Consider the following 27,921-nt stretch of genomic DNA (forward strand, 5'->3'; position numbering starts at 1 on the left):
ATTGATATGAAATTATTAAGCTGATTAGAAAACATTTAAGTAGAACAGTATTGTTAGTGCACAATATAGTAGCTAATAGTTAAGATGAAATTACCAACTTAGAACAGTATAATCGTATTTTTCCTAATATGAGTTATGATGATTGTTTGGATATAAGCCATTATTCCTGAATTAATTGCATTTTTTAATTTCTCATACTGTTCATATATTGCTTCAAAGGAGGAGAATGAAATGGAGACCTTTGGTGCAACGGTAACAAATCACTCCTGTTCTGTGTGGTTGGATAGGTGGGGCTGGTGAGAACGAGTTAGGCCACTGTCGTATCAGAAAGCTTAGCTGTAAATGATGGAGGCAGCTTCTCTCCACGTATGTCTAGAGTGTTCTCTGAAACCGTGGTGCTCTGTTGTAGTGAGAGTCAGCCTGGCTGCTAGTTGGTCTTTTTAATAGTCACTGCTGAAGATGGCCTTTCTTTTTGTCTGCTCTTGTTTGTACTGAACCGTTTTATCAAAGACTTGCCAGTTAGTGACGCTTGAAAGGATAAGCATGATTTATTCTTCATTGCTCACAAGCAGGAACTCTGATATTTTTGCAAGGATTCTGATACTCTTTTTCTTCTGTTTGTTCACAGTTTGTGTTAGTTCTTTGCAATTCCATTGGCACACCCTTGGACCCGAAATACATTGATTTGGGTAAGCAAATGTTAGCATTTACTTCCTTCCTGATCAGGTTTCGTTTGTAACACTAATTAAAAACATCCTAAAGGACTGGAGGTGTGATTCATTGTGTCGGAGTGTTTGCTGTCCTAGCAAGAAGACCCGAGTTCAAATCCCCTACCACCCACACAATCTGGGCATGACCACAAGTGCTTGTAACCCCACGGCATTGGGGACCAAGAAAGGGGGATCCCAGGAACTCGCCAGTCCAACAGCCTAACTGAAACAGCTTCTGGTTCAGTAAAAGACCCTGTCTCAAAAGATAAGGTGGATAATGATAGACAAGATAGACACACCACATCCTTCTTTGGCCTCTGCACACCCACACACCAGTGTGTCTTAGATCACACCTTCTTACCCGTACTGGTGATATTAATTATACTGATATTCTCTGGTTGCCTTGGGCAGCAGCAGTTGGTGCCTGTTCTCATGGCTGTTCTCAGTGTCTCCCTTCACTGTGGAAGCATGATGGCGGATACAGAACCTGTAAGACTCCTGCGCCTAAAGCCCATAGTAATTCAGTAATTTCCACCATTTGTCGACAAGGGGATACAATTGTAGAGGAATTGGTGTGCAATGCAAATTAGTATGTAATAAACAGGGTTATAGAAAGAATTTTGCTTTTAAAACACTTTTATTATTAATAAACTGCTTGTAAATACTTCTCTGCCATAAAAACACGTCAGCTGCTTATAAAATAAGCTTGATTTTTCCAGAGCTTTCTAATGAAGCCAGGCTATTGATAGAGAAAGTCTTAAAATTTTCCCTGTTACTTATTTCTGAGGACATTTGTTTACTTTAGCTTTACCCTTCCCTCTATCCAATAGATACAAAAAGTAACACTCTGCCTAGTTTCAAGTCTCATCCTAAGAAATTTATTAAAAGCCACTAAAATATTTTTTTTTTTTGCAATTTCAACTTCCAAAATAAATATTTCTTTTATACAATGTACTTTTATGTATTGGAAATGGTGTGACAAGAATAATTCGGTCCAAAAAATATGTTGAAAATCTATTGAGCTATTTTCTGACCCTGAGAAGCAGCCATTTATTTTCAGGTTAGATATTGGGTCTTAAAAAGCTCATCAGTGGGCTGGAGAGAGAACATGCATATGGAGGCCAGAGGACAACTCTCAGGGGTGATTTTCTCCTCCCACTCTACGGGTTTTGGGGATTGAACTTAGTTTCTTAGGCTCAATACTGAAAGTCCTTACCCACTGCGCCATCTCGCTGAAGCAAAGTATTATACCGTTAAGATGTGAATTCTGCTAATCTTGAGATTGTATTTTTTTTCAATATCAGTTTAAGTGTTGACTTTTTGTTGTTATAGGGTTAAACTCAAAGTAATTTTTAATGCCAGGTAGACTGTTTTAAAAACAAAACTAAATGTAAATCCTTCCGCTTCATAAAACGGTGAGTATTAGAGAATTTGACGATTTGTATTTCTGAGGTTCAAACTTTCCATCTTATAGTCTCACTGGATGAGACATTAGCCAAAAGTTCGTTCACTGACCCGGAGCAAGTGGCTGCAAAGATGCAATATTTTCTTCCGCTTGTATCCTACACAATTCCTTGAAAGTTTCTCCAAAGTTTCCATGCAGATAGGACACGGAAACACACAATAGCCATGTCACAGGGCAGGTGCTCATCTAGAATGCATTATTTTGGTTTGTTCTTTATTTTCCCTCTTGACAGTTTCTGTAGAAATCAAAGAACCTTGACATTATGCAAAGTCTGGTTGGCAGGGCTCCTCTGTGCTCAATATGGGGAGTGCAGGTCCCTCTTTGGGTGCTGTCCCATGGAGCTCTATTATCACTGTGTGTTCTCCTTCCAAGGTACTTCCCACCCTGCCCTGTGTTTGCCGCTTTCTTTGTCTGACTTCTTAAAGATTGTGTCTAGTTAACTCCCATATCCCCAGTCTCTAACAGCACTTGCCTTCACAAATGTATCTTGAGTGCATGGACAGTGTTCATGTCATGTAAACTAAAAGTGATTATTTAGCAAACCACCCAAAGTATACTGTTTCAGACACTGTAATAGTCCCTGGGGAAATGATTAAAGAAATTATGACTTCTCTTATGGGTTGTATAAATATATAAGGCTTGGTTAATCAGTTGAGCAACAGTTTACTGCTTCTGTCCTGTGTTCCATGTGCCAGATATTGTATTGATGACTGGGATAAACGAATGTTGGTGTGGAAGGATGGAGTGTAAGAAATACCTATACATGCCAGGCCTTAGCACTCAGGCGGCAGAGGCAGATGGATCTCTGTGAGTTCGAGGCCAGCCTGGTCTATGGAGCAAGTTCCAGGACAGGCAGGGCGACACAGAGAAGCCCTGTCTTGGAGAGAGACGGGGGTGGGGGGGAGGGGAGAGGGGAAAGGGGAGGGGAGGGGAGAGGGGAGAGGAGGGGAGAGGAGAGAGGAGAGAGGAGAGAAGGGGAAGGAGGTGCCTGTATTTCTTCAGCTGTCATTCTAAGAGGAGAGGACAGCATTGCGAGAAGGATAGAGGGACAGAGTGACCAGAGAGGATCAGCCGTGGGGCAGTCATTTTGGCAGGGTTCTAATGATGGCTCCCATAAAGTTAATTTGATGAAAACATTTCAGTTTACCAGCTCTTTAAAGTGCTAAGACATGAGTAAGTCGCAAAGTGGGAACAATTTTAGATGCAGGAATTTATTCAGCCCTCAGCATTAAAATATTACAAGCAAGTTTTTCTTATATGTGAATTCCTAAATTGTTTTAAATTACTTTACATCCTGGCTTGGTTAATAATGACTGCCTATTACTGTTAAGGCTCGGTTGATAGAAGCATAATTTCTTAAAATTTTCCTTCAGTAATCTTTCTACGTACTTTGAGATTGTTTCGTGTGTATGTGGGTGTTGTATATGCGCCTGTGTATATGCATGCTCGTGTGTTGGCACACATGTATATATGCATGTTGAGGTTCGATAGCTCTACTTTTACTTATTGAGGCCAAGCCTCTTGCTAAACTTGGAGTTTGCTAATATTGACTAGTCTAACTAGCATCTTGCTCCAAGGATCCCATCTCTGCCCCTTGAATTTGGGGATTACGGGTGGCTGGCATGCCTGCCTGTCTTTTGTTACTGTGCGTTCTGGGGACATAAACTCAGTTCCTCATGCTTACATGGCATCTTAGCTTGTTGAGCCTTCTCTCTGGCACTGATATTTTGAATTGTTTTCACCCTAAGTCGACTTAAAATGGGGATTGAGTATTTTTAGCTGAATAATGTTCCCCAGCCCTAAGAATTCTATCTCTTAAAAATTGATCTTAGGGCTTGAGAGGTGGCTCAACAGTTAAGAACACCGGATGCTCTTCCAGAGGACTTGGGTTCAGTTTCCGTCACCCACACGGCTGCTCACAACCATCTGAGATACCTGTTCCAGGAGGTCTTATGCCTTCTTTTGGCCTTCAGGGGCACCAGGAACATAATTGGTGCATAGACATACAAGAAGGCAAAAAAAACATACACATAAAATAAAAATCAGTAAATCTTTATCAACGTTGGCCTTCATTTTCTTCTTAATGTAATAATTAATTAACTCCTTGAGAATTTCATACAATGTATTTTGATCAGATTTATTCTCCCCAATGACTGATAGCTACACCCCTAGCTCTCACTTCCTCCCAACATCATGCCTTCTGTTTTTTGCTCGTTTTCTTTTTTAATAATCCACTAAGTCTAATTTTGCTGTCCATGTGCTCATTGGTGTGGAACTATTCACTGTACTGTAGTTGACCTGCCATGTTCTTTAAAATAATTGACTCAAGCAACACAGCCTCCTGAGCCTGTCCCTCCACGCTAGAGTGTTGACTGGCTTGGTCTTGAGCAGGTCTTGTGCAGGCAGCCACAGCTGCTGTGAGTTCACAGGCACAGTGGTCCTGTCATATCCTCTTCTGGCCTCTGGCTCTTGCCATCTTCCTGCCCCCTTCTCTGCTGGTCCCTGAACCTTGGTCCTGGGATGATACCTGTCCCATGTGTAGCTGAGCCCTCCATAGACACATTCTCTGTACTTTGATCAGCTGTGGATTTCTGTCCACTGCACAATGACATTTCTCTGATGAAGATGGAGAACTGTTCTAGTTTGTGAGCATGAAGATAAGTGAGTGTCCTATGGGTATGAATTTCCAGGGCAATTTGATACCATGTCCATTTAGCAGGATAATAGCATCAGGCCTATCGCTAGGCTACAAACTCCCTAACCAGATTTGTAGTACCAAGCATGTGTTTCCTTCTGTGGATCAGGCATTAAATTCAACCAGGCAGCAGCTCGTTGTCCTTTTGACACTGGTGACACTGTTATATCCAGGATTGTCTTGCCATGCCAGTCATTACTGTAGCATGTGGGGTTCACAGGTCTGTGCAGCACCTTCTAGTCCTGTGAAAACTTGCAAGAGTCAGAGGCTTCTTGGTCAGTACCAGTTGACTTCTTCCATGACTTGTGAGCAAACTCTGTGACACCTTTAGTAATATCAAATTGTGATGGGCCACTTCATCTTTGTTTTTTTATATAAATTTAGTTGGGGTTTTATTAATCTTTTAATAAAAATCTATCAGAATTTACATAGATAGCATTGTGTTCCCATGTGAATTTACTGAAAGTACTACTATATTAATTTAAACTATGTTTCAGATATAGTTGCATTTGTTCTGAGTACTTGGTTATATTATAAAAATCCATGTGGAAAATAAACATAAAAACGATGATAGCTATCATGCCTAATGTGTGGTAACGTTTATTGAGGGGCATTCTGCTTCAGCGACTAAGAGCACAGCTTCAGGAGCAGTAGTTTACCTGGGTCTGTGTTCCACTTGCCCACTTCACACAGGCAACTTATAACTGTATCTGCTAAATGATGATAACAATGTTGGCCTTATACAGTGGCTGTGAATTATACGCATAGTGTGTTTAGAAAAGTGCCTGACGTGTATTTAAAATTACTAAGTGTAAATTGGGCAGTGGCGGAGCATGCCTTTAATCCCAGCTCTCAGGAGGCAGAGGCAGGTGGATCCCTGAGTTCAAGGCCAGCCTGGTCTACAGGGCAAGTTCCAGGACACTAGAAACCCCGTCTTGAGAAACCAAGCCAAAACCAAATAAAAATTATTATTTACTTCAGGTACTGTATTATCCTTTATTTTCTCTTTTAATCCTTAAAACAGCTCTATAGGACTGATATTGTTACCTTCAGTAGACAACAAGAAAACTGAGGTATGGAGAGAGGAAATAATTTATAACATTATAGTTATGAATGTTTGCAGTTTGAATCCAAGAAGCCTGACTTGTCTTTTGAACCAATAACATTTTAATTTTGAATTAATTAGGATACTAATAAATTTTTATTCATGAAGTGCCAGGAATAAGCTACACAGAGGATGGGAAAGTATGGTCAGAATAAATTATGTGGGAAAAAGAATAAAAAGCATGAATGTAACTTTTAATTAAACTTTGGTTGAGAAAATGCTTTTATTATATGTTTAGAAAAATTTATTTATATTTTTAACCAGTAAAGGTTTGTGAACCTCAAATCAGTGATAGCATAGTAATTACCAGAACTGGAATGCTCACGGAGGATTTGCCATGTTTATTAGAATTTAGTAAAAGGAGTCAGTGAGAGAGTGCACCCCGGTGGAAGCTTAGCTGCCTTTCCCTGGGCCATGGTTTTGTGCCAGGCAATGAAGGCTTTGCGCTCCCTCTAGAGGTCATTAATAATATATCTTTTGTTTTGAATAGAAAAACCATTATGGCCAGAATTTAAAACAAAAACAAAAAACTGACTCCATTGAAATACTTAGCATATAAAAAATCTAGAATTTAAATTCTCGAGCTGTTAATCCAGTCAGTTAGCACCACACTGCCAGGCCTTTTTTACCTTTGTGATATCGAGGATTGAATCCATGGCTTCTCACATGCTAGGCAAGTGCTCTTCCATCGATGTACAGCAACCGCTCTTAGTCCTAAGTGTTCTCTAAAAGGTTTGGAGGTTTTAGCTCTTGGTCCATTAGATGGCAGATTCATTTTACTTAGTATTTTTGTATGATCCTAATAACTTCAGATTCTTTTCTGATTTGAGAGACTGTGTGTGTATTTGGAGACTGTGGGCTTATTATTTCTAAAATGAGGAGCTAGTCTCAGGGATGCTGAAGTCCTTTGAAGCGCATTCTGTGTAACCATAGACTAATCGTCTTTTGTTTCTTTTGAATAGTACCACTATTTGTTGCCATGACCAAAACCCATGTGATAGCAGCTTCAAAAGAAGCCTTTTATACCTGGCAATATCGTGTGGCAAAAAAGCTCACAGCGTTGGAGATTAATCAGATTACACGGTCACGAAAAGAAGGGAGAGAAAGGTATGTATTTATATATATATATATATATGTGTGTGTGTGTGTGTGTGTGTGTGTGTAACACAACCATATCACATTGAAGTCAGACATAGCTAATTATTCATTGCCATTCTTGAGAAATACACATAGCCTAGATTAATAGAAATACTTTTAATTAATCTGAATATCTTTTAGATGGATCTGTTTAAATTTGCTAAAGTCAAAGAAAGTTGGCATGGTGGAAAGAAAACAAAGACACTTTGTTTGAAAGGGCTAGAAATTGGTGGGGATATATATTTGGTCAGGAAATGGCTATGCGAGACCCACTCCACATATTAGTGTTCAACTGAAATCATTCAGTTAAGATTCGAGTGTCTAACTGAAGCTTCATTCCCATAGGTTAGTAGCGTGGATCTTTCTAGGAAGTGATCCTAGCATCTATCACCAGGGCAGATGCAGGTCCTTAGACACAGGTATAGAAAAGGGCTTTAGGTGGCTTCTTTCTCTGGCCCCAGATTCTAGGCAGTCTGAATTGGAGTGGTTTCTGGTAAGTGGGAGTGAAGAGCAAGCAAGTATGCACGCAGGCAGGCAGGCAGGCATGCAGACAAGCAAGCACTCCGGATGAATAACCAGGCAAACTCTCTCACAGCTCAGCACACGTTATTGGGAATGCCTGAGTTGAGTGTTCACAGTGGGGCATGACGTTGCTGACAGATCACGTAGATAACTGGTAAACAGTTGATGAATACTTTCTGCTTTTATGAGATTCAGCTGTATCAAGAACTCAGAGTTTTTCTATTAAATAATAATGCTCATTGTTCTGAATTGCAACGATTATGAAATAATGCAATCCTCACTTTCTTCAAAATTCTGATTTTTTAAAACAGAATTTATCATGTTGACGATGTTCCTTCTGGATCTGTGGATGGGGTGTTTGATTACAGCAAAGCCATTCAAGTAGGTGCTTAGATTTTGTCTGTGAGTAGTAGTGTCCGTAGGTGAGGAAACACTGCCATTAACAGACAGCCGAACAAGAGCTTGTTTCTAGTGATAGGACATCAGTTTAACAGTTCCCTAAACACTGCCACACCTGCTTTTTACACAGTTGCCGGGGATTAAATGCAGGTCCTACTGCTTATGTAGTAGGCACTTCACCTACTGAGCCCTCTTTGCAGTTCTAAACTCTTAATGTTTCAACTAAGTTTATGGCTTCTCTTCACATGTGACTTGTGGGCCACAGAACAGCCATGTCTGTTAGTTGTGTTGACTGTAGAGTTTGTAAACTGTTACATAGTTTTTTCACTAGAAAGGAAGTTTCTCCAAGGTCTTTCATTTCTTATCTGTTCCCCAGCCTAGAGGACTGTCCCTGGCAGGTCTCCAGGTAGATGAGTTCTGTGCGATTGGTTTCTCAGTGATTACGTATAAGTATGATGTAACCTATGTGGATGGGCTTTTCTCGCTGAGCACAATGCCTCTTAGATAGATCTGTCCAGGTGATTGAATGGCTCTCCTATTTTACCCTTCTAGTGGCATATGCTGGCCCCTCTGATCTCAGTTTGTCTTTAAGAGCTAAGTTTAGGCTTTTACCTACCTAGACTAAATCAGATTTTGAAATAATCCCTTGGGGCTCAGGATTGAAGTATCTTTAGTATTTCCTTCAAAAGTTAACTCATAATAGATATTGTAACTAAAATTGTTACGTTAACAAATGTTTTATTATATATTTTTAGTAATTTACTAGTTTGGACCTCCTTTGTCATTAAATAAATATTACATAAAATGATTGATTAATTTTAGGGTACAAGGGATCCAATTTGTGCCATTACTGCATCTGATAAGACATTAATTGTGGTAAGCTGAAAGAAACTTTTTTTATGGATAATAACTGTTTAAATTTTACACCCAGGGTAAAGCAAGACTTTTGGATTTAGGTTATCATCTTGTGGGTGTCCAAAGTTTTCCCATGTCTGATAGGAGAAATGAGAAAATTCTCAGGCTGGAAGTGTGCCTCGGTGTATGGGGGGGAGAAGTGGGGAGGCTGTGGGGTCGGGGGGAGTTGGGGTGGCTTGTCTCTTAAAAGGACAGGGCAGACCATTACAGCATGGGCACATCTTATTAATCATTTGCAAAAATGTGAACTATTTATAAAACCAGTAGGGTGCTGGGACACGCCCGCGGAGTTGGCCCTGAGCTGAAAGCCCCACAAGAGCTAGTAGATGCAGAGACTGTCTGGAAAGCGCTGGACTTAGGGTCTTCCCCGTGTGGAGCTTGGTTTCTCTCCTGGCTCCGGATGCACCACTTCCCTGAAACTTAGAATGAACTGTTGCACTTTCCGGCCAGCGAAGTGGAAGAGTCCCTGGCAATATTTTGCTAATGTTTTTTTTTTTCCCCTTGAGCTTAGACATTTGAAAACATCAACTTCAGAAATGACTGTGTGGTCCAGCAGCAGAGGCTTAACTGTTTCCAGTTCAGTTCTCCAGTGGTCAGCTCATTTTGTGGAAAAGCGCTCCCGAGACCCTCCTGTCGTATGACTCCCCCACCTTTCTCTTAGGCCCCACTTGAGCCTCGTGCTGAGGAAGCCTTGCTCTCTCGCTAAAAGGCAGGAGGTGAAGATGAACTATGAGAGCATCTTCCCTTGCCCATCACCCCATGCAGCTCAGGCGCAGAAGAGTTTGAAAGTCAGCCGCAGCGCCCTCCCCTCTGCTGCATTTGCTGCCCATCTGCACACCATCATGCTTGTCCAGAAAATGCATTTCCGGTGTCAGTTTTTAAATATCCCTTTGTTAAAAGCTAGTGCTGTAGGATAAAGACTGTAGGGTGGAGGCCAGGCTTCCAGTAACAGCCATTTCTCATCTTGACCTCTCATTTCATGTATGTAGAATGTAATTACTTTGGTAACCTTTAGTCCACGCTAAATATTAACCTAGACAAGTAGAAGCAGCCTTCGATGTTTTTTTTTCTGTCAGATAAGAATTTGTGTATTACCGAAGACCTAGGGACTTGACTTCTTTCTTGAATATTCTATGAGGAAAAATTAGACCACCAAGAGTTGCTATTAAAAGACTTAAATTAGGTGATAAACATGTCCTTAATAACATGGTTCAGCAGCAGAATTAGGAACTTGCTAGGACAGTGTCACTTTGGTTTTAAAAACATGGACATATAGAGACCTATATTTACAGCTTGATGCTCTTATGGTAAATATGCTGTAGTAACCTAAGACCATTTCTTTAGGGACGTGAATCTGGCATCATCCAGAGGTACAGCTTTCCTAATGTTGCTCTGATTCAAAAATATTCTCTGGATTGCCGAGCCTGCCAGTTATCCTTGAACTGCAACTCTAGGTAAGCCCAAGGCTCCTCCTGGGTGTGTCCTAAGGCTTCTCCTGGGGGGGGGGTGTTGTACCCTGAGGGCTCCTCCTGGGGGTATGTCCTAAGGCTTCTCCTGGGGGGGGGTGTTGTACCCTGAGGCTCCTCCTGGGGGTATGTCCTAAGGCTCCTCCTCTGGGGTGTGTGTGTCCTAAGGCTCCTCCTCCTGGGTTGTGCCCAAAGGCCCCTCCTCCTGGAGTGTGCCCTGAGGTTCCTTCTGAGGATGTACCCTAAGACTCCTCCTCTGGGGTGTGTATCCCAAGGCTTCTCCTCTGGGGGGTGTGTGTCTTGAGGCTCCTCCTCTGGGGTATGGCCTAAGGCTCCTCCTCCTAGAGGTGTAGCCTGAGGTTCCTCCTCTTGGCTATGCCCTGAAGCTCCTCCTCTGGGATGTGCTCTGAGGCTCCTCCTCTTGGGTGTGGCCCGAGGCTCCTCCTCTTTGGTGTGCCCTGAGGCTCCTCTTCTTGTGTGTGGCCTGAGACACCTCGGGAGTATATGGTTAGGTAATAAATTTGTTGACAGATATGTTTATTATGAACTTGTTCAGGATAGTTTTACCTTATTGTATTTTGTTTAAATGGAAATCCTGGTACTTTTTTTTAACTCTTGAAGCTTAGCATTAACTGTTTTATGTTTTGATACTAGCTGGTTTTGGATATGTTTTCCTTACAAGGTAGCAAAGTGAAGAGTAGTTTCTATTTTTATTTATTTATTTATTTATTTATTTATTTATTTATTTATTATGTACACAGTGTTCAGCTTCCATGTATGCCTGCATGCCAGAAGAGGGCACCAGATCTCATTACAGATGATTGTGAGCCATCATGTGGTTGCTGGGAATTGAACTCAGGACCACCAGAAGAGCAGTCAGTGCTCTTAACCTCTAAGCCATCTGTCCAGCCCATAGTTTCTATTTTCTGTTAAATTTGTTTAAAAAGTTTTAAAGGCGAGAAACCTTGTCTCAAAAAAAAAAAAAAAAACAACAACAAACAACAAAAAACAAAAAAAAAACCCAAAAGTTTTAGAGTCAGTTCCACCACATTCCAGGTTTCTGATGAAGGGGTCTTGAAGAACAGTGGTAGGCAGTTCGACTTTATGACCACTGATAGTATTTTGCAATTTTCCCTTCTTCAATTGTATGACTTCTAGTCGTCTTGCTATCATTGACATCGCGGGAGTCTTGACTTTCTTTGACTTGGATACTCGGGTGACAGACAGTACAGGGCAGCAAGTAGTTGGCGAACTGTTAAAACTGGAGCGCAAAGATGTCTGGGATATGAAGTGGGCCAAGGATAATCCTGATTTGTTTGCAATGATGGAGAAGACAAGGATGTATGTCTTCAGAAACTTGGATCCTGAGGTACAAACAAGAAATGAATGTTAACAGTTCATAATGAGCCAAATTTAAAACCTGGATGTTCTTCTGTGGTTTCTTTGAAAATTTTATTGACATTACTGCATACATTTGTGAAAATAAATTTAAAAATTTCTGTAGGGCTTAAAAATATTTGTTTCATAGCAGGAATGGTGCCTTTGAAATACCTTCGCTTTCTCTGAAAGGCACGCCCCAGCTGCTTATTCTCTTAAAATATGGACTCATAGCTGGGCATGGAGGCATATGCCTGTAATCCTGGGACCTGAGAGGCGGAGGGAAGAGAACCATAATTTTTGAGGCCAACTTGGGTTATCTAGGAAGTTCCAGGCCAACTTGGACCATGTAGTGAGATCCTACCTGAAACCAAAACCAAGCTCACCGACATGGAATCATGGCCACTCAGTAGTCTTGTTTTTTCTCTTTCTTATCAAAGTTCAAACAGGAATAAAGAAAATCACCAGGTTTATTTGACAAAATTTCTTGAAGCATTCTAAATATGTATGTTTGGGATTGCCTCATCTTTTTATTCTCTTGCGTTTATGTAACTAGTTTATGCTTACCTCATGTTTCTTTTTTGCCTTTATTATTTTTTAATTCTATTTTATTTAATTAACATTTTCTCACTTATTTTACATAACCAACCACAGTTTCCCATCCTTCCTCTCTTCCGTTCCCCACTCCCCATTCCGTCCCATCTACCCCACTCCCCATCCAACCATCCAGTCCTCCTCTGTCTCCTTTCAGAAAGGGGAAAGGCCCCCTATGGACTTGAACAAAGCAGAGCATATCAAATTGAGGGATGATTGAGCTCTTCCCCCTGCAGCAAGGCTGGGTGAGGTAATCCAGCACAGGGAACAGGTTCTCAAAAGTCAACTAAGCCATGGGGACAGGTTCTGCTCTCACTGCCAGAAGCATTAGAAATAGACCAAGCTACACAATGGTCACTCACATGCAGAGGGCCCAAGTTGGTCCCATGCAGGCTCCCTAACTGTTGGTCAAGAGTCCATGAGTTCAGGTCACAGCTGTCTCTATGGGTTCCCTGTCAAGACCTTGACCTCCCTAATTGTACAATTCCTGCTCCCTTTCTTCAGGAGGACTCCTGGAGTTTGGCCCAGTGCTTGGCTGAGGATCTCTGCATCTGTTCCCATCAGTTATTGTTGTCCAGGCTCCCTGATGACAATTAGTCACCAATCTGATTACAGGAGCAGGCCAGTTCAGGCACCCTCCCCACCATTGCTAGGAGTCTGAGTTGGTCATCCTTGTGGATTCCTGGAATTTCCCTGGCACCAGGTTTCTCCCTAACCCCCAAATGGTCCCTCTATCAAGACTTCTTTTTCCTTACTCTTCCCCTCTGTCCTGCCCCCAGCCCGCCTCCTATATCCAGTTTGCCCAACCCTCTCCCTCAAGTTCCCACCCCCTAAGTCCCCCCACTCCACCCCCAGTTTACCCCAGAAATCTCTTTTTTCCCCCTCCCAGGGAAATCCATGCATCCCCGTTTGAACTCTCTTTGTTATCCAACCTCTCTGGGTCTGTGGATTATAGGTTGATTATCCTGTATTTTACTTCTAATATCCACTTATGAGTGAGTACATACCATGATGGTCTTTCTGGGTCTGGATAACCTCACTCAGAATGATTTTTCCTAGTTCCATCCATTTGCCTGTAAATTTCATGAGGTCATTGTTTTTTACAGCTGAGTAATATTCCATTGTGTAAATGTATCACATTTTCCTTATCTGTTCTTTGGTTTAGGGGCATCTAGGCTGTTTCCAGGTTCTGGCTATTGTGAATAATGCTGCAATGAACATAGTTGGTCTAGTGTCTTTGTGGTATGATTGAGCATCCTTTGGATTTATGCCCAAGAGTGATATAACTGAGTCTTGTGGTAGATTGATTCACACTTTTCTGAGAAACTGCCATACTGATATCCAAAGCGGCTGTACAAGTTTGCACTCCCACAGTAATGGAGGAGTGTTCTTCTTACTCTGCATCCTCTCCAGTATAAGCTGTCATCAGTGTTTTTGATCTTAGCCATTCTGACAGGTGTAAGATGGCATCTCAGAGTCGTTTTGATTTGCATTTTCCTGATGACTAAATATGTTGAACAATTCTGTAAGTGTATCTCAGCCATTTGAGAGTCTTATGTTGAGAATTGTCTGTTTAAATCTGTAACCCATTTTTAATTGGATTATTTAGTATTTTGACGTATAGTTTCTTGAGTTCTTTATATATTTTGGGGGTCAGCCCTGTGTCAGATATGGGGTTGGTGAAGATCTGGTCCCATTCTGTAGGTTGCCATTTTGTCTTATTGACAGTGTTCTTTGCCTTACAGAAGCTTTTCAGTTTCAGGAGGTCCCATTTATTATTTATTGGTCTTAGTATCTGTGCTACTGGTGTTGTGTTCAGGGAGTAGTGTCAAGGCTACTTCCCACTTTCTCTTCTCTTATGCCAGCACCATTTGTTGAAGATGCCTTCTTTTTTCATTGTATAATTTTGGTTTCTCTGTCAAAATCAGGTGTTCATAGGTCTGTGGATTTAGGTGAGTGTCATTGATCCATGTGTCTGTTTTTATTGCCAATACCAAACTGTTTTTATTACTGTAGCTCTATAGTAGAACTTGAAGTCACGATGGTGATACCTCTGGAAGTTCCTTTATTGTACAGGATTACTTTAGCTATCCTGTTTTTTTTTTTCCTTATGAAGTTGAGTATTGTTTTTTTTGAGTTCTGTGAAGAATTGTGTTGGGATTTTGATAGGGATTACATTGAATCTGTAAATTGCTTTGGTAAGATTGCCATTTTTACTATATTAATTCTACCTATCCATGAGCATGGGAGATCTTTCCATTTTCTGATATCTTCTTCAATTTCTTTCTTCAAAGACTTAAAACTCTTGTCATACAGATCTCTCACTTGTTTGGTTAGAATTACCCCCAAGCTATTTTGTATTATTTGTGGCTATTATAAAAGGGCATCATTTCTCTGATTTCTTTCTCAGCCCACTTATCATTTGTATATAGGAGGGCTAGTGATTTTCTTGAGTTAATCTTGTAAACTGCCACATTACTGAAGGTGTTTATCAGCTGTAGCAGTTCTCTGGTAGAGTTTTTGAGGTCGCTTATGTATACAATCATATCATCTGCAAATAGTGAAAGTTTTTCTTCCTTTCCAGTTTGTATCCTCTTGATTTCCCTTTGCTGTCTATTACTCCAGCTAGAACTTCAAGTACTGTATTGGATAGCTATGCAGAGAGTGGACAGCCCTGTCTCATTTCTGATTTCAGTGGGATTGCTTACGTCATGTTTCTTCTTTTCTCTCCAGGCCACTCAGTGATCCACACACTTTCTGTACCCAACTACCCTCACACACATCACAGTCACTTCTGCTGCTCTGCATTTCCCGGTCTTTTCTAGTTATAGCTCACTTCTGAGGTGTTATTGAAACAGTGTTAGGTTTTTTTGTATGAAAACTTATAATAAAACATTTTCAATATAGACTTTAAATATGAAGTTAAGAGAGCAAGAGATGTAGTCAGAAAGAAAGACATCCCAGAGAGTGTGGGTCCCGGCTTCTCTATGAGAGAATCCCTCCAGCTGAGTTCTATGTTCTGGATTCTTTTGTCCCTCAAGCCACTCTGGATCAACTCTTACCCATGCGCTTAGGCCATGAAAAATAATGTGATCTGTGGCTTAATCAAAAAGACAAAATTTAAAAACAATTTTTGGAGTACTAATGATTTTCAATATGGAATTTTCTGTTGTACTTCACTAGAGTAAACAGTAAGAGATGAGTCAGTATATGTCTTAATCAGTTTCTGTTTGTTTCTTCTTGAGAAGAACTGCTAACGGTTTTCTGTAGCCGTTCATTTAGTAGTGTGCTGTTGCCCCTTTAAGATACCATGCTGTTTGTGCATTTTCCCCTTTGAGCTCTTCTGTGACTGTCTGGGCCACGAAGTGATATGATAGGTGCTCTTAAAGGCCCTGTTAAAACATTAAGGAGCCGTGTGGTCTTTGCAATTCTTAGACCCTGAGAAATGGCTCAAAGAAAAGACATCCCGGACAACTGCCTTTGCATGGCTTCTTGTGAGGACCCAGGGGACGCTTGGCTCTTGCCACAAAATCAGTATGGGACTTTGACAGGTGTACAAAGGAGAACCTTGAGGATGAGAGGCTACTTTCTGAACGCCAGAGTCCTTTCTGTATTCTTGGCTCCCTTCCTTGTAAGCCTGGAGTCATATGCCCAGAGATGGACCTTCATTATGTTTTCACAGTGTGAGCAGAGTGTGGGCAACCTAACACCAACTGAAATCTTTGTCTGGAGAAATGATAAGTAGTTCTAACAGACTAGCCTTTATTCACACACACACACACACACACACACACACACACACACACACACACACACACACACACACTGTTTTCTTTATTTGAATTTGTTTTCTGGCTTGGTATAACCCCAGTCTCTACTACATTTAGAACTAGATCAATTTTTAAAAGTAACCTCAGCACTGTTGAGACTTGTTTCTACACTGTGCTGTTCTCCCTCACCTTGCATTCCCGAGGACAGAGGCCTCTGCTTCTTCTGTGTTCAGCACTGCTGAGAATTGTTTCTACACTGTGCTGTTCTCTCACCTTGCATTCCTGAGGACAGAGGCCTCTGCTTCTTCTGTGCTCAGCACTGTTGAGAATTGTTTCTACACTGTGCTGTTCTCTCACCTTGCATTCCTGAGGACAGAGGCCTCTGCTTCTTCTGTGCTCAGGTGTCGCTGCTCTACGGGCCCTTTCTCCAGCTGCTGTGAGAAGAGACCTGGACACAGAGCTACGGGATAATAAGTTCCTTCAGGACACGGCCTTCTGCGTTAGCACTCAGGAGGCAAGCTATGGTCTGACAGTGTCTGGACCTATTTTCTTTTCCATAGGAGGACAGATAGGTGAGAGATCACTGTTTCCATGTTGTGAGGGAGGGAGTAGTCAGCCCTGCTATTCCATAGTTGCTTGTTGCTTGTGTTATCAGTGATCCTGGAGCTGGCAGATTCTTTTAAAAGAATCCCTTAAGCCTCTTGACTAATTTGTGAGATGAGTGTAAAATTTGATAATATAATCTCTCAATCTACCTAAATAGGTGTATTCAAGCCTCACTGTGTCACAGTGTGCTAAGACTGAGTAGTTAAGTAAGCACACCTCAGGAAGCTTGTTGTATTACATACGCTGTGTAGTCTCTGACTGTGCTGAGTGAGGTCCCCAGGGTTTCTTGGTACAATAATGCATACCAAAGCTTAGATGCCTGTACCTGGCTTTTACCACCCATGTGAGTGTACTCTACATTGTCACTCATTAGTGTGATGCTCCGTGTTAGCTTGTGGTGTGGGTGAATTGCTAGTGTATTTTGGAAAATAAAGTTGGCTGATATAATTTGGCCTAGTTAGCTTTATCTGTCCCCTTAACACAGCCTAGAGTCACCGAGATGAGAGTCTCAATTGAGGTCCTCTCTCGATCACATTGCCCTGAGACTCTATCTGTGTGGGGCTTATCTTGTTAATTGATGTAGGAGGGCAGCCTACTCTGGTTGACACTATTCCCTGGATAGCTTGTCCAGGGCTGTAGAAGTCTGTGTCTGTAGGAGAGCCAACAAGCAGCATTCCTTTGTGGTCTCTGCTTCAAGCTCCCTTGAGTCCTGTCCTGACTTCCCTCAGGGGTGGACTGTGACCTGGAAGTGTTAGCTTCCTTCCCTAAGTTACTTTTGGTCATGGTGTTTAATACAGCAATAGAAAGAGAACCAGAGCATAATACCAGCGGACGTAGAGTTTTGGGAAAACGAGTTACCCCTAGATTTTTGCATTACTTATATGCCAACACTTATAGACTGTGGTGAAAACTCTTTGCTTCACCTTTCCCATTCTCCCTTTCTCTGTGTTTTCATCATTTAAAGAACTTTTATTAAAACAATAATCTTATAACCCTAATTATGTTTTTCTGCATAGTTATCAGTTCTGTCTCACTAAGCAGAACTGACATTTTAAGATGTCCTGTTGTGAAGAATCACAGAAGTAAAGGAATGGTTTACATTTTCATACTTTATTTTTCCAGGGTGGTAGTATATTGTTTTAATCCATAGATTATCTTTGTTGAGTTCACCTTTTAACTACTTGCTTTGGTGTAGTATCTAATTAAAATTATTTCTAGTGGTAAACAGGTTTATACAAGTATATTTGGTTTATATGATATTATCAAAATAATCAAAACATAAAAAGACCCAATGAGAAATGTCATTACATATTCTTTTTTTCCAAATTAAATTTTGATTCTGAGTGTGCACAGATGTGGATGTGGTGGTGTTTCCAGGGACAGAGTCATGTTATGTCACACAGGCCTGCCTTTTAAGACAGGGTTTCTTTTAAAGGAGCTGCGGGCCTCTTCCCACAGCCCGGCTCCTGGCCGCCTGGCTAGCTTATGCCCCAAAATAACAACACACAAACTGTATTCATTTAAACACTGCCTGGCCCATTTCTATTAATGTGTGTAGCACCTAGGTGCGCTTACAGGGAAGATTCTAGCCTACATCCGTCCTGGGTCAGAACTTTATTGCATCTGCCCAGGAGAGGAGAGCATGGCCTCTGAGCTCACTTCCTCTTTCTTCCAGAATTCTGTTCTGTTTACTCTTCCTACCTAATTTTCTCCTATCAGGGTCAAGGCAGTTTCTTTATTTAACCAATGACCTTCCTCCTTCAGGTTTCTCCGTAGCTTTTTGGTTCCTGTCCTGGAACTAGCTCTTGTAGACCAGGCTGGCCTCGAACTCACAGAGATCTTCCTGCCGAGTGCTGGGATTAAAGGCTTGCGCCACCACCGCCTGGCTCTGCCTCTTAACCTTCCTACTTCCACATCCCGGGTGCTGGGATTACAGGTGTGACTGCGTGCCTGGCTCTGTTTATGTGAGCTTGTTACTCATGAAAATATATTATCTGCCTTATGTAATAAGGGTATTAAAGGTAACCTTTTTTAAGGTAACCAAACCTTTCTCATATTATTTGATTTAACTAACAACTCGTGATTTTTCAAAGAAAAGATATTTGAAACCCCATTTGATACATCTACTGTGCATATAAGAGCCTCAATCTAGGCAGACTGAACCCAAACTGTGAATTTTTACCTTTAATTTTCTTCATTTGGCATCTTTCTTTTATCATTATTATGTAATTGTATAATTGTATTACATATATTACAAAAATGTAATTTTGTTGATTCTATTACTAGCAGCTATTATCTATTTCTTCTATAGTATTCTTGGAGGTTTTAAGTAGATTAGCAGTTTATTTATTTTGTCTTATGTAATATTATATCTATTGTTTTCTGCTAAGAATGTAGGACAACTGCTTTACCTTACAATATGTAGGGCCTATACTTTTTTCCTTACAACTCCTGTCTATAGTATAAGAGACATTCATGTAACATCCATATATTTACATGTTGACAAATAAAATCTTATATAAGAAGTATATCAGATGCAAAGAGGGCAGGCTTCAGTTTGCTGTGGGATTTGTATGTTAAGATGCACTTAATTAGACCCAAATACAGTGTTGTTGGAGGAGGTTGCTTGTTTGTTTCCTGGCTACCCAGACTCCTGAAATAATCACACAAAACTGTATTAATTGCACTACTGTTAGGCAAATAGCTTAAGCATATTTATGTCTAATTCTTATATCTTAAATTATCTCATTTCTATTAATCTGTGAATTGCCATGTGGCTGTGGCTTACTGCAAGGTTTTGGTGTGACTGTTTCCTGCAGGTGGCTACATGGCTTCTCCTCTGACTCTGCCTACTCTCTCCCAGCATTCAGTTTAGTTTTCCTGCCTAGCTCTATTCTGCTCTATCACAGGCCAAAGCAGCTTCTTTATTCATTAACCAATAAAAGCAACACATATACAGAAGGACTTCCCACACCATTTCCCCTTTTCTGTTTTGAAAGAAAAGGAAGGTCTTAATTTTAACATAGTAAAGTTATATATAACAAAACAGGTATCAAGCAAGAATTACTACTTTATCTTTCATTATAACTAAGACAAACTATAATTATAATTATCTATTCTTCAACTCCTTCAAAGACTCCAGAAGGATATAATATTACTTAAGTAAACAGGAAGTGCATTGTCAGCAACTTCCAAAACTCTATAAATGACAGAGACATCTTGCTACCTGGACAGTCATCCAAAGTTCTTCTGTAACATTGGGGCATCCAGTCTTCAGCCTACAGGCCCATAGCATCCAGCAGGCTTTTCCATGAAGCAGGAAATTTGAAGATCTGTTATGCCATGTAATGGCAAAGTCCATCAGTTGTTTTCTTCCGTGTCCTGCAGAATGTCTGGCAAACTTTTTCATGACACAGGAACCCCAAAGGACTGTCTCACCTTTTTTAAGGCAACTTCAGCAATCATTTCTCTGTGGGTCCTGCATGTCCAGTTTATACAGCATACGATCAAGCGGTCTAGGCAAGAGCAGTTTCTTGCCCAAATGTCTAACAAACTCCATGAGGGGCCTCTTTGAGGCTCATTTTCCTCTTGAAGTAATTGGTGTGCTAGGAGTAGATGTGACACATTGCCATGAGAAGTCTAAGTTTTTAAAACATTTCAAATACCATATTCTGTAGTCTTTGAAAGATTTGAAGAATACCTATCTAACTGTAATATATCTCTATATATCTAGTAAATCGAACTAACATGACTACGAGCTTGACTATTATAGATAGATCTATTGATATATATTTTTAATTATACATTACATTTTAAAATGAACTACACAGTCACAATACCTTAATAAAGAGCAGAAATACACATATAACAAAATTGACCTAAAGTTTCTATCAATAGACCAAGATCCATGCCAATGCAAATCTCTATAGCATATTCCCATTTAAATGTACACAAACATTTATAAACAATATTTGGGGACTTGGGCATAGTTCACTCCAAACTGCTTCCTCCTTTTTGTTGGATGAAGTAATTTTGGGAGGAGTTCATGACAATCTTTTGGGGGGTCTTGGTTCATAAAACCACATTAGTCTGGAAAGAATCCACAGGTTCTTATCCTCTGTGGAAACAAAAGAAGAACCTCTTTTCCAAAACAACAAATCCTTAGACCCAAAATTTGGAGTCAAGATACCTTTAAAATATGTATGTTGGTTTAGCTTAGCAGCCCATACAATGAAATGTCTGTCTGTATTTAGCTCCTTTACAGTCAAAAAATTTAAAGGAAATACAATAATATGCATAATCCAAATTCTGTGTATATTTCATCTTTTTAAAAAAATATTTATTTTATTTATTATGTATACAATAGTCTATCTGTGTGTTTGTCTACAGGCCAGAAGAGGGCACCAGACCTCATTACAGATGGTTGTGAGCCACCATGTAGTTGCTGGGAATTGAACTCAGGACCTTTGGAAGAGCAGGCAATGCTCTTAACCACTGAACCATTTTTCCAGCCCTGTATATTCCATCTTTACATGGCTTATTTTTCTTATTCTATTACTTTTTCTACAAGTTTATTCCTTTAATCTATGACTGTAACTGTCTGTACTCTTTTATATTATAATTGTCTATATAGTTTTCTTTCTCTCTCCAAGCCTACATACATTTGTCCAACACTGTGACCCATTCAGAGGTTTATTTCTGTCTGAATTTGTCTTTATTGCATATCTGTAATCCTTTTCTGACCAGGAGCACTTTTATTAAAACAGTAAGCAGCTTGGTCACATTGGCCCTGGATGCTGGCTCCACCTCTCTCAGGCTTTCAATATGGTGGAGGTAGTTCACCGTCTGCTCTGGGACTGCTGGGTGGGAGCCATCCTTACTACCTCAACTCTGGGCATGCAGTACATAAACCCTTTTTATCTGAGTAAAAACTAAATCTGCCATGCAATGCACTGCATGCCATCTCTGTCTATGGCAGCAGGAATCCACCATGCTCTCCTGCCTGTATACTCCTAGTAGACCTGATTTCACCACTTTCCCAGGTAGGGAGCACTGAGTCATGGGCATGGTCTCAGCTATATTCCTCCTGACCCTGAGGGGGCACAAAAGCATCTGGACCCGAAGTGGGTGGCGGGCATCAATCCCAAATATTTCAGACCATGTTGGTTCACCAGTTTGTTGACGGAGGCTGCTCATTCATTCCTGGCTGCCCAGACCCAAAATAATCACTCAGAAACTATATCATTTGCAATACTGTTTGACCAATAACTTAAGCATATTTCTAGCTAGCTCTTATATCTTAAATTAACCCATTTCTATTATTTTATATTTTACCACAAGGCTTGTGGCCTACCAGCAAAGTTATGGCAGGCTCCAGTGGAGGCATCTGTCTCTGGCATTGGCTACATGGCTTCTCATAGACTCCACCTACTCTCTTTATATATCTTTTCCAGCCTGGCTATATTCTCTTAAGCCACTGGCTGAAAGCAGCTTCTTTGTTCATTAACCAATAAAAACAACAAATATACAGAAGACTTCCCATACCACAATGTTTATCATATTTACTAAGAATTCAATTCATAATGTGGTCTGGTAAGAAAGCATCTTTTTCTTTTAGAGAAATGTACAGAATTCTAGAGGTGATGTGGTACCAGCTAGAAATTCAGTGGTGTTCATGCAGGGGAATGTTAACTATTTAGGCGTTGGGTATATGACACTACTGACATTCTATTTTTTTCTTAATTGAAAGTTTTGACAATACAGTTTTAAATCAGGATTCCTTAGGGCTGTTTTATATGAGACATAACATTCGCTTTTGTCTTTAAAGGAACCCATTCAGACCTCAGGATATATTTGCAACTTTGAAGATTTGGAAATTAAGTCTGTTCTGTTGGATGAGATTCTAAAGGTGACTAGCAACAGAATTGTACCTGGGGAAAAAAGGAGCTGAGAGAAACCTGGGGGACCATTTCTGCCATTGTCTGCACCTCTGTGTAGGAAGCCTGACTGCCCGTGGAGAACCCTGTTTGTCTGTTTTCCAAAGAGCCCTTAAGATCCAAATATGGCGATTTCTTTTTCGTTGTTTTGCTCACAATATGATACTACTTTGTTTCATTTTATTACTATTTTAATTGTAAGAAAGAAGTATACCCTACGGCATCCTTTTGAATTCCTTTGTTTCATCTTCACTTTCAGAATCCAGACCACCCTAGCAAGGATTATATAATGAACTTTGAGATCCGGTCCCTGCGAGACAGTCGAGCATTGATTGAGAAGGTTGGAATTGAAGACGCATCTCAGTTCATAGAGGACAATCCTCATCCCCGACTTTGGTATTTTAAAAATCCCCAACATTCCCCAAAGTCAGTATGCTTTTAAAGTCCCAACTCTGTCACCCCCTGTTCTCACACTAGTCTCCTACTGGAACTGGAATCTCTTCTTTTTAAACATGTTATATGAAAAATGTTTGCATGTGCTAACACAATCATTTTCACCAGGATCTACCAGATTTTTTTAAACCATGCTTCACCAATTGATTTCTGATACAAGACTTGTTTATTAGTGATATACAGTAGATTTTCTGTTTCTTTTTAAATTCAAGGCGCCTATTGGCTGAGGCGGCCCTCCAGAAGCTGGACTTGTACATGGCACAGCAAGCGTTTGTGCGCTGCAAGGATTACCAAGGCATCAAGTTTGTGAAGCGCCTGGGGAATCTGCAGAGTGAGTCAATGAAGCAGGCCGAAATTATTGCCTACTTTGGCAGGTTTGAAGAAGCTGAAGGAATGTATCTAGCCATGGACAGAAGGTAAATTAATGAAGGCAGCCTTCTCCAAGTATTCTTCAGTTCATAGTGTTGTACAAATAGGGAATATAAATATATAAAGTAGACTAAATATAGCGAACCATTTCTTTTAGAAAATAATTTTCATTTTGGAATACCATTGGGCATTTCACATGCCTCATTAACTTATATTTTATAATTTGGGAGCAGCTTTCTTCTCTGATTTTATTTATTGTTTTTCAAATTTTTTTTGTGTTTGTGTGTGTGTGTGTGTACATGTGTTTGCACACGTGCACATTTGTGGAGGCCGTAGGTAAATTTTGGGTGCCTTCCACTTCCATTTTCCTCCTTATTGAGACAGGGTTTTTCACTGAACCTGGAAACTGACATTTTGGCTCCATTACCTGGCTGGCAGGTCCCTGGGCCTGTCTGTTTTTTCAGTGTTGGGGTTGCAGATGCAGTGGCTATGCCAGGCTTTCACGTGGTGCTAAGGATCTGATCAGGTCTTCATGCTGTACCACTGAGCCAGTTCTCAGCCCCTTGCTCTGTTTACATATGTGTTCATACATGAATGTGGAGGTGTTGTTCATTGGTAAAGAAACTGAGAAGTCTGTAGAGACTGGAGACTTGTCTTTTTGGTTTTTTGAGACAGGGTTTCTCTGTGTAGTTCTGGCTATCCTGGAACTTACTCTTTAGACCAGACTGGCCTTGATCTTGGAGATCCACCTGCCTGTGCCTCCACAGTGCAAGGGATTAAAGGCTTGTACCACCACCACCCAGCAAGACTGGAGACTTTTATTATTTATTACATAGGTCATAATTTGAGTTTTGATGGTTGAAGTCATTATTTAATTTTCTTCTCTCAGGAATCATAAAAATCAAAAGGGAAATTGTCTTATGGCTTACATTTAGCTTTTCTTTATAGAATGTATGAACTTCATTTTAGCAATAAGCATGTAATTTAATTTTCCCTAATTGGTATTTTACTCCCAGAAGTTTCCTAATACATTTTAAACCCTGAGAACAAATGCAAAACCAAGCATTTATACCGTATGTTTCATTCTGAAATAAGCCTTTTTGTGTCTAAGAAATAAATGAAAATACGTAATTATTACTTACATAATTCATTTGCTTAGTAAGTTGGAGATCTTTGTACCACTGTGACGGAAGTGCCCAGACTGGGTAATTTATAAAGGATAGAAGGTTGTTCCTCACAGTTCTGGAAGCTGAAGAATCCAAGGCCAAGGGTCTAGCAGATGTGATACCTGATAGGAACGCAGTCTGTGTTTCCAGGATGGTGCCTTGGATTTTCACATGGTGAAGCAGAAGGACAAAGGGACGTCAGCTTTCTCTGGTGCCCTTTCATGAAGGCTTTCATCATCTCACAAGAGAGGCTTCATGGCTTCCCCAACATACCCTGTCTCCATGCTACCACAACTGGGATTAAGTTTCAACAAGTGGTTTCTGTGAGGACACCCTTTGAAGCCATAGCTTCTGTCCCCTCTCAGTTGCCTCAGTTGGCCAGGCTGTGTCCGGGAGTGTTTGGAGATAATCTAAGTTCCCGGAACTGTGTCTAGGACACAGCAGGCAACTGACAAACGTTTTAGAGTGGATTAGTGAATGAATGAGTGAGTGAATGAATGATTTTTTTTCCTGTAGAGACCTCGCTATTGGTCTGAGGCTGAAACTGGGGGATTGGTTCAGAGTCCTGCACCTCCTGAAGACTGGGTCTGGGGACGCAGACGACAGCCTCCTGGAACAGGCCCACAATGCCATTGGAGACTACTTTGCTGACCGCCAAAAGTGGTGAGTGGACGACCTGATGGGCCTGATGGGCCTGATGCATTCCTGCGTGCCTAACGTTAACTTGTCATCCAGACTAGCTTCCCAGAAAACAGCGCCCTCAGAGAGAAGGCCTTCTCCTAAATCCTGAAATTCAAATGGCCCCAAGGCACTTGCTCTCCCGATGCACACTGGAGATCAAGCCATCCTTGAGCTGAGAGATGAGCATGGTGTAATTTTGCCATCTGTACACATGAGTCTTATACTTAGCTTTAGAAAGCATTCCACTGTTTGGAGATTCAACTGTTTTGTATGGTTTATTTGTAAACATAGTAAAAACAAAAGCATGCTTACTTGTTTTGTTATAGATTGTTTTCAGAAAGCATCATTTTATTCTTAAGTTTTCATTGGGATCAATATGCTTATTTATGTCAATGATGTGGGTACTTCTATGATACTGTAAGTTAAAACAACGTAAGAGCATTCAAAGAATATTACAAGGAGAATATGCTACATTGTCTTTAGATTCATAAATAATTTGTGTTCTTTAAAGCTATTGTGTAGCTAGAGATGATGAAGTAATACAAACACTAGTAATCCCAATGAAAGACTACTTTGGGGGAAGTTCCTGCTAATCTGGAGACTTACAGACTGATTCTGAAGGTTTTCCTTTTTGTCCACAGGCTGAATGCTGTGCAGTATTATGTAAAAGGCAGGAATCAGGAACGCCTAGCCGAATGCTATTATATGCTAGAAGATTATGAAGGCTTAGAGAATCTTGCCAATTCGCTTCCAGAAAACCACAAGTTGCTTCCAGTAGGTATTCCAATTTTTAATTTTTGGTGTTGGTTTTTTTAATAAAACAATGATTTTTAGTCACAAAATATCCTCTGCAGCATTGGAAACTGAAAGTTAATCTGTAATATCATAGTTTCTTAGACATGGAACGATGCTTTGATATTATTTTAGAGTTAGTATGTTAGTATTACAGAGTTCTTGAGCAAAGAGAAATAACTGAGATCCTTAGTACTTCACCAGAGCGCAGCCTGTGTGGTTTCTCTGCCAGAGCACAGCCTGTGTGGTACCTCTGCCAGAGCACAGCCTGTGTGGTTCCTCTGCCAGAGCACAGCCTGTGTGGTACCTTAAGTTCTTAAAATTGCTTACAAGACTCAGCTGAGTGCCTGGAACATTTCTAGTTATGCGCTGTCAGGGATTTTCTTCAGAAGAGTCCACGATCATTCAGAATTTGCTTCTCATTAAATTTGAAAGGTCAGCTCAACAGTGAAGTTCAACATTAAAAGACAGGCTAAAAGCTATTTGTCCCTTCCTTGACTGTTACTTTTAGCCTCTGAGTTGATTGTCGGGTGCTGTTAGTGTCTGTATTTTATTTGTTTAGTGTGTGACTCAGTACCTGTGGAGTTAGCCACTCCCAGCCACAGGGGCCATACACATATGGGTTGAGGGTTCCATACTAAAAACTCTTTGTTAATTAATAGACAAGTCTAGAATTCTGGCAGTTGAGGTCCCTTGTGAAGGGGCAGCTGGCTCCCCTCATCATCATGGTTCCATTTGCCCTTCTTTACAACCCTGTGTGTTCCCTTAAGTCGGAGAGAAACTGGAACTTTTTAGAGCCCCAGGTATGAGAACAGTAGAACTTCTGCTAGTGTCATCTCTGGTGAAGCAGAAAAAAATGGCCATATGGGATCCAGAGCAATAAATTACCAAATACACAGCACTTAACAACTGGCCTGGCAGCAAATACGGTGAAGCTGTGCTCTGAAGTCAGAGGGCTTTTGTAACGTGTGATGATGTGCACAAGGCATGGTGGGAAATGAAGACTATGACATGTGGTACACGGTCACAGTATACACACACGCATATGCGTGGGGGCTGACACAGAGGCTGGGAAACGGCTAGAGTATTGAGAGATTGGTTTCTTACAGGTCACAAAATTTTGAGCAATCCTACTTTTTGTGCTTTTTAGCTTTTTGAGAAATTAGAATGTACTTATAAGAAAAATGTAGGCATTATTTTTAAAATATTGTTGGATGTAAAAAGTATGTATTTATATATCCAAAATTATTTGTTACATGTGTGGATGTTTTGCCTGCATGTAATGACTGTTCCACATGCATGCAGTGCTTTCAGGGGCCAGAAGAGGGTAGATCCCGTGTCTGAAGTTAAGATGGTTGTGAGCCTCCATGTGGGTACTGGGAATCAAAACTCAAAACTCGGATCAGCTGGGAGAGCAACCAGTGCTCTTAAAACTGAGCCATCTCGCTAGCACCCCACCCCTGGCCCCAGAGTATTTCTGAAGTGATGGGTGGGGTGAGAAAAACTCTTAGCTAGTAATGAAAGAAACCAAAGGTTTGTGGTAGTGGTTGATGCACTGGCCTCCCGCCACCCTAGAAGGAAGTTGTTTTGGGTTTGGCTTCTAAAACTGACGAAGGGGTTTATTTTTTTCCCTTTTTTATTTTTGCCATGATAGGATTCAGACCTGACATTTGGACCTTAAACTGTCTCCCACCCCAGCATGCGTTTTTTTAAAAAAATTTATCTCTGTCTATCCATCCACCCATCCACCCACCCACCCACCC

General features: G+C 40.7%; 1 protein-coding gene across 4 annotated transcripts in view; it reads left to right on the forward strand.

Annotated features, from left to right (window-relative positions):
* Wdr35 (WD repeat domain 35) overlaps positions 1–27,921 on the forward strand; it is a 57,034-nt gene that overhangs the window by 20,939 nt on the left and 8,174 nt on the right. For 2 of the 4 annotated variants that reach the window (XM_005360591.3, XM_026785963.1), the window contains 12 exons: positions 220–252; positions 629–689; positions 6,938–7,082; positions 7,946–8,015; positions 8,856–8,909; positions 10,293–10,402; positions 11,573–11,783; positions 22,589–22,669; positions 22,957–23,093; positions 23,363–23,566; positions 25,202–25,348; positions 26,008–26,140. In XM_005360591.3, the coding sequence (XP_005360648.1) occupies positions 220–252; positions 629–689; positions 6,938–7,082; positions 7,946–8,015; positions 8,856–8,909; positions 10,293–10,402; positions 11,573–11,783; positions 22,589–22,669; positions 22,957–23,093; positions 23,363–23,566; positions 25,202–25,348; positions 26,008–26,140 (1,386 nt within the window). The remainder of the gene's footprint in view (positions 1–219; positions 253–628; positions 690–6,937; positions 7,083–7,945; positions 8,016–8,855; positions 8,910–10,292; positions 10,403–11,572; positions 11,784–22,588; positions 22,670–22,956; positions 23,094–23,362; positions 23,567–25,201; positions 25,349–26,007; positions 26,141–27,921) is intronic. The other 2 variants (XM_026785962.1, XM_005360592.3) reach the window with 2 other exon arrangements.

Source organism: Microtus ochrogaster, linkage group LG3, assembly GCF_000317375.1.
Source record: "Microtus ochrogaster isolate Prairie Vole_2 linkage group LG3, MicOch1.0, whole genome shotgun sequence".
Taxonomy (NCBI): domain Eukaryota; kingdom Metazoa; phylum Chordata; class Mammalia; order Rodentia; family Cricetidae; genus Microtus; species Microtus ochrogaster.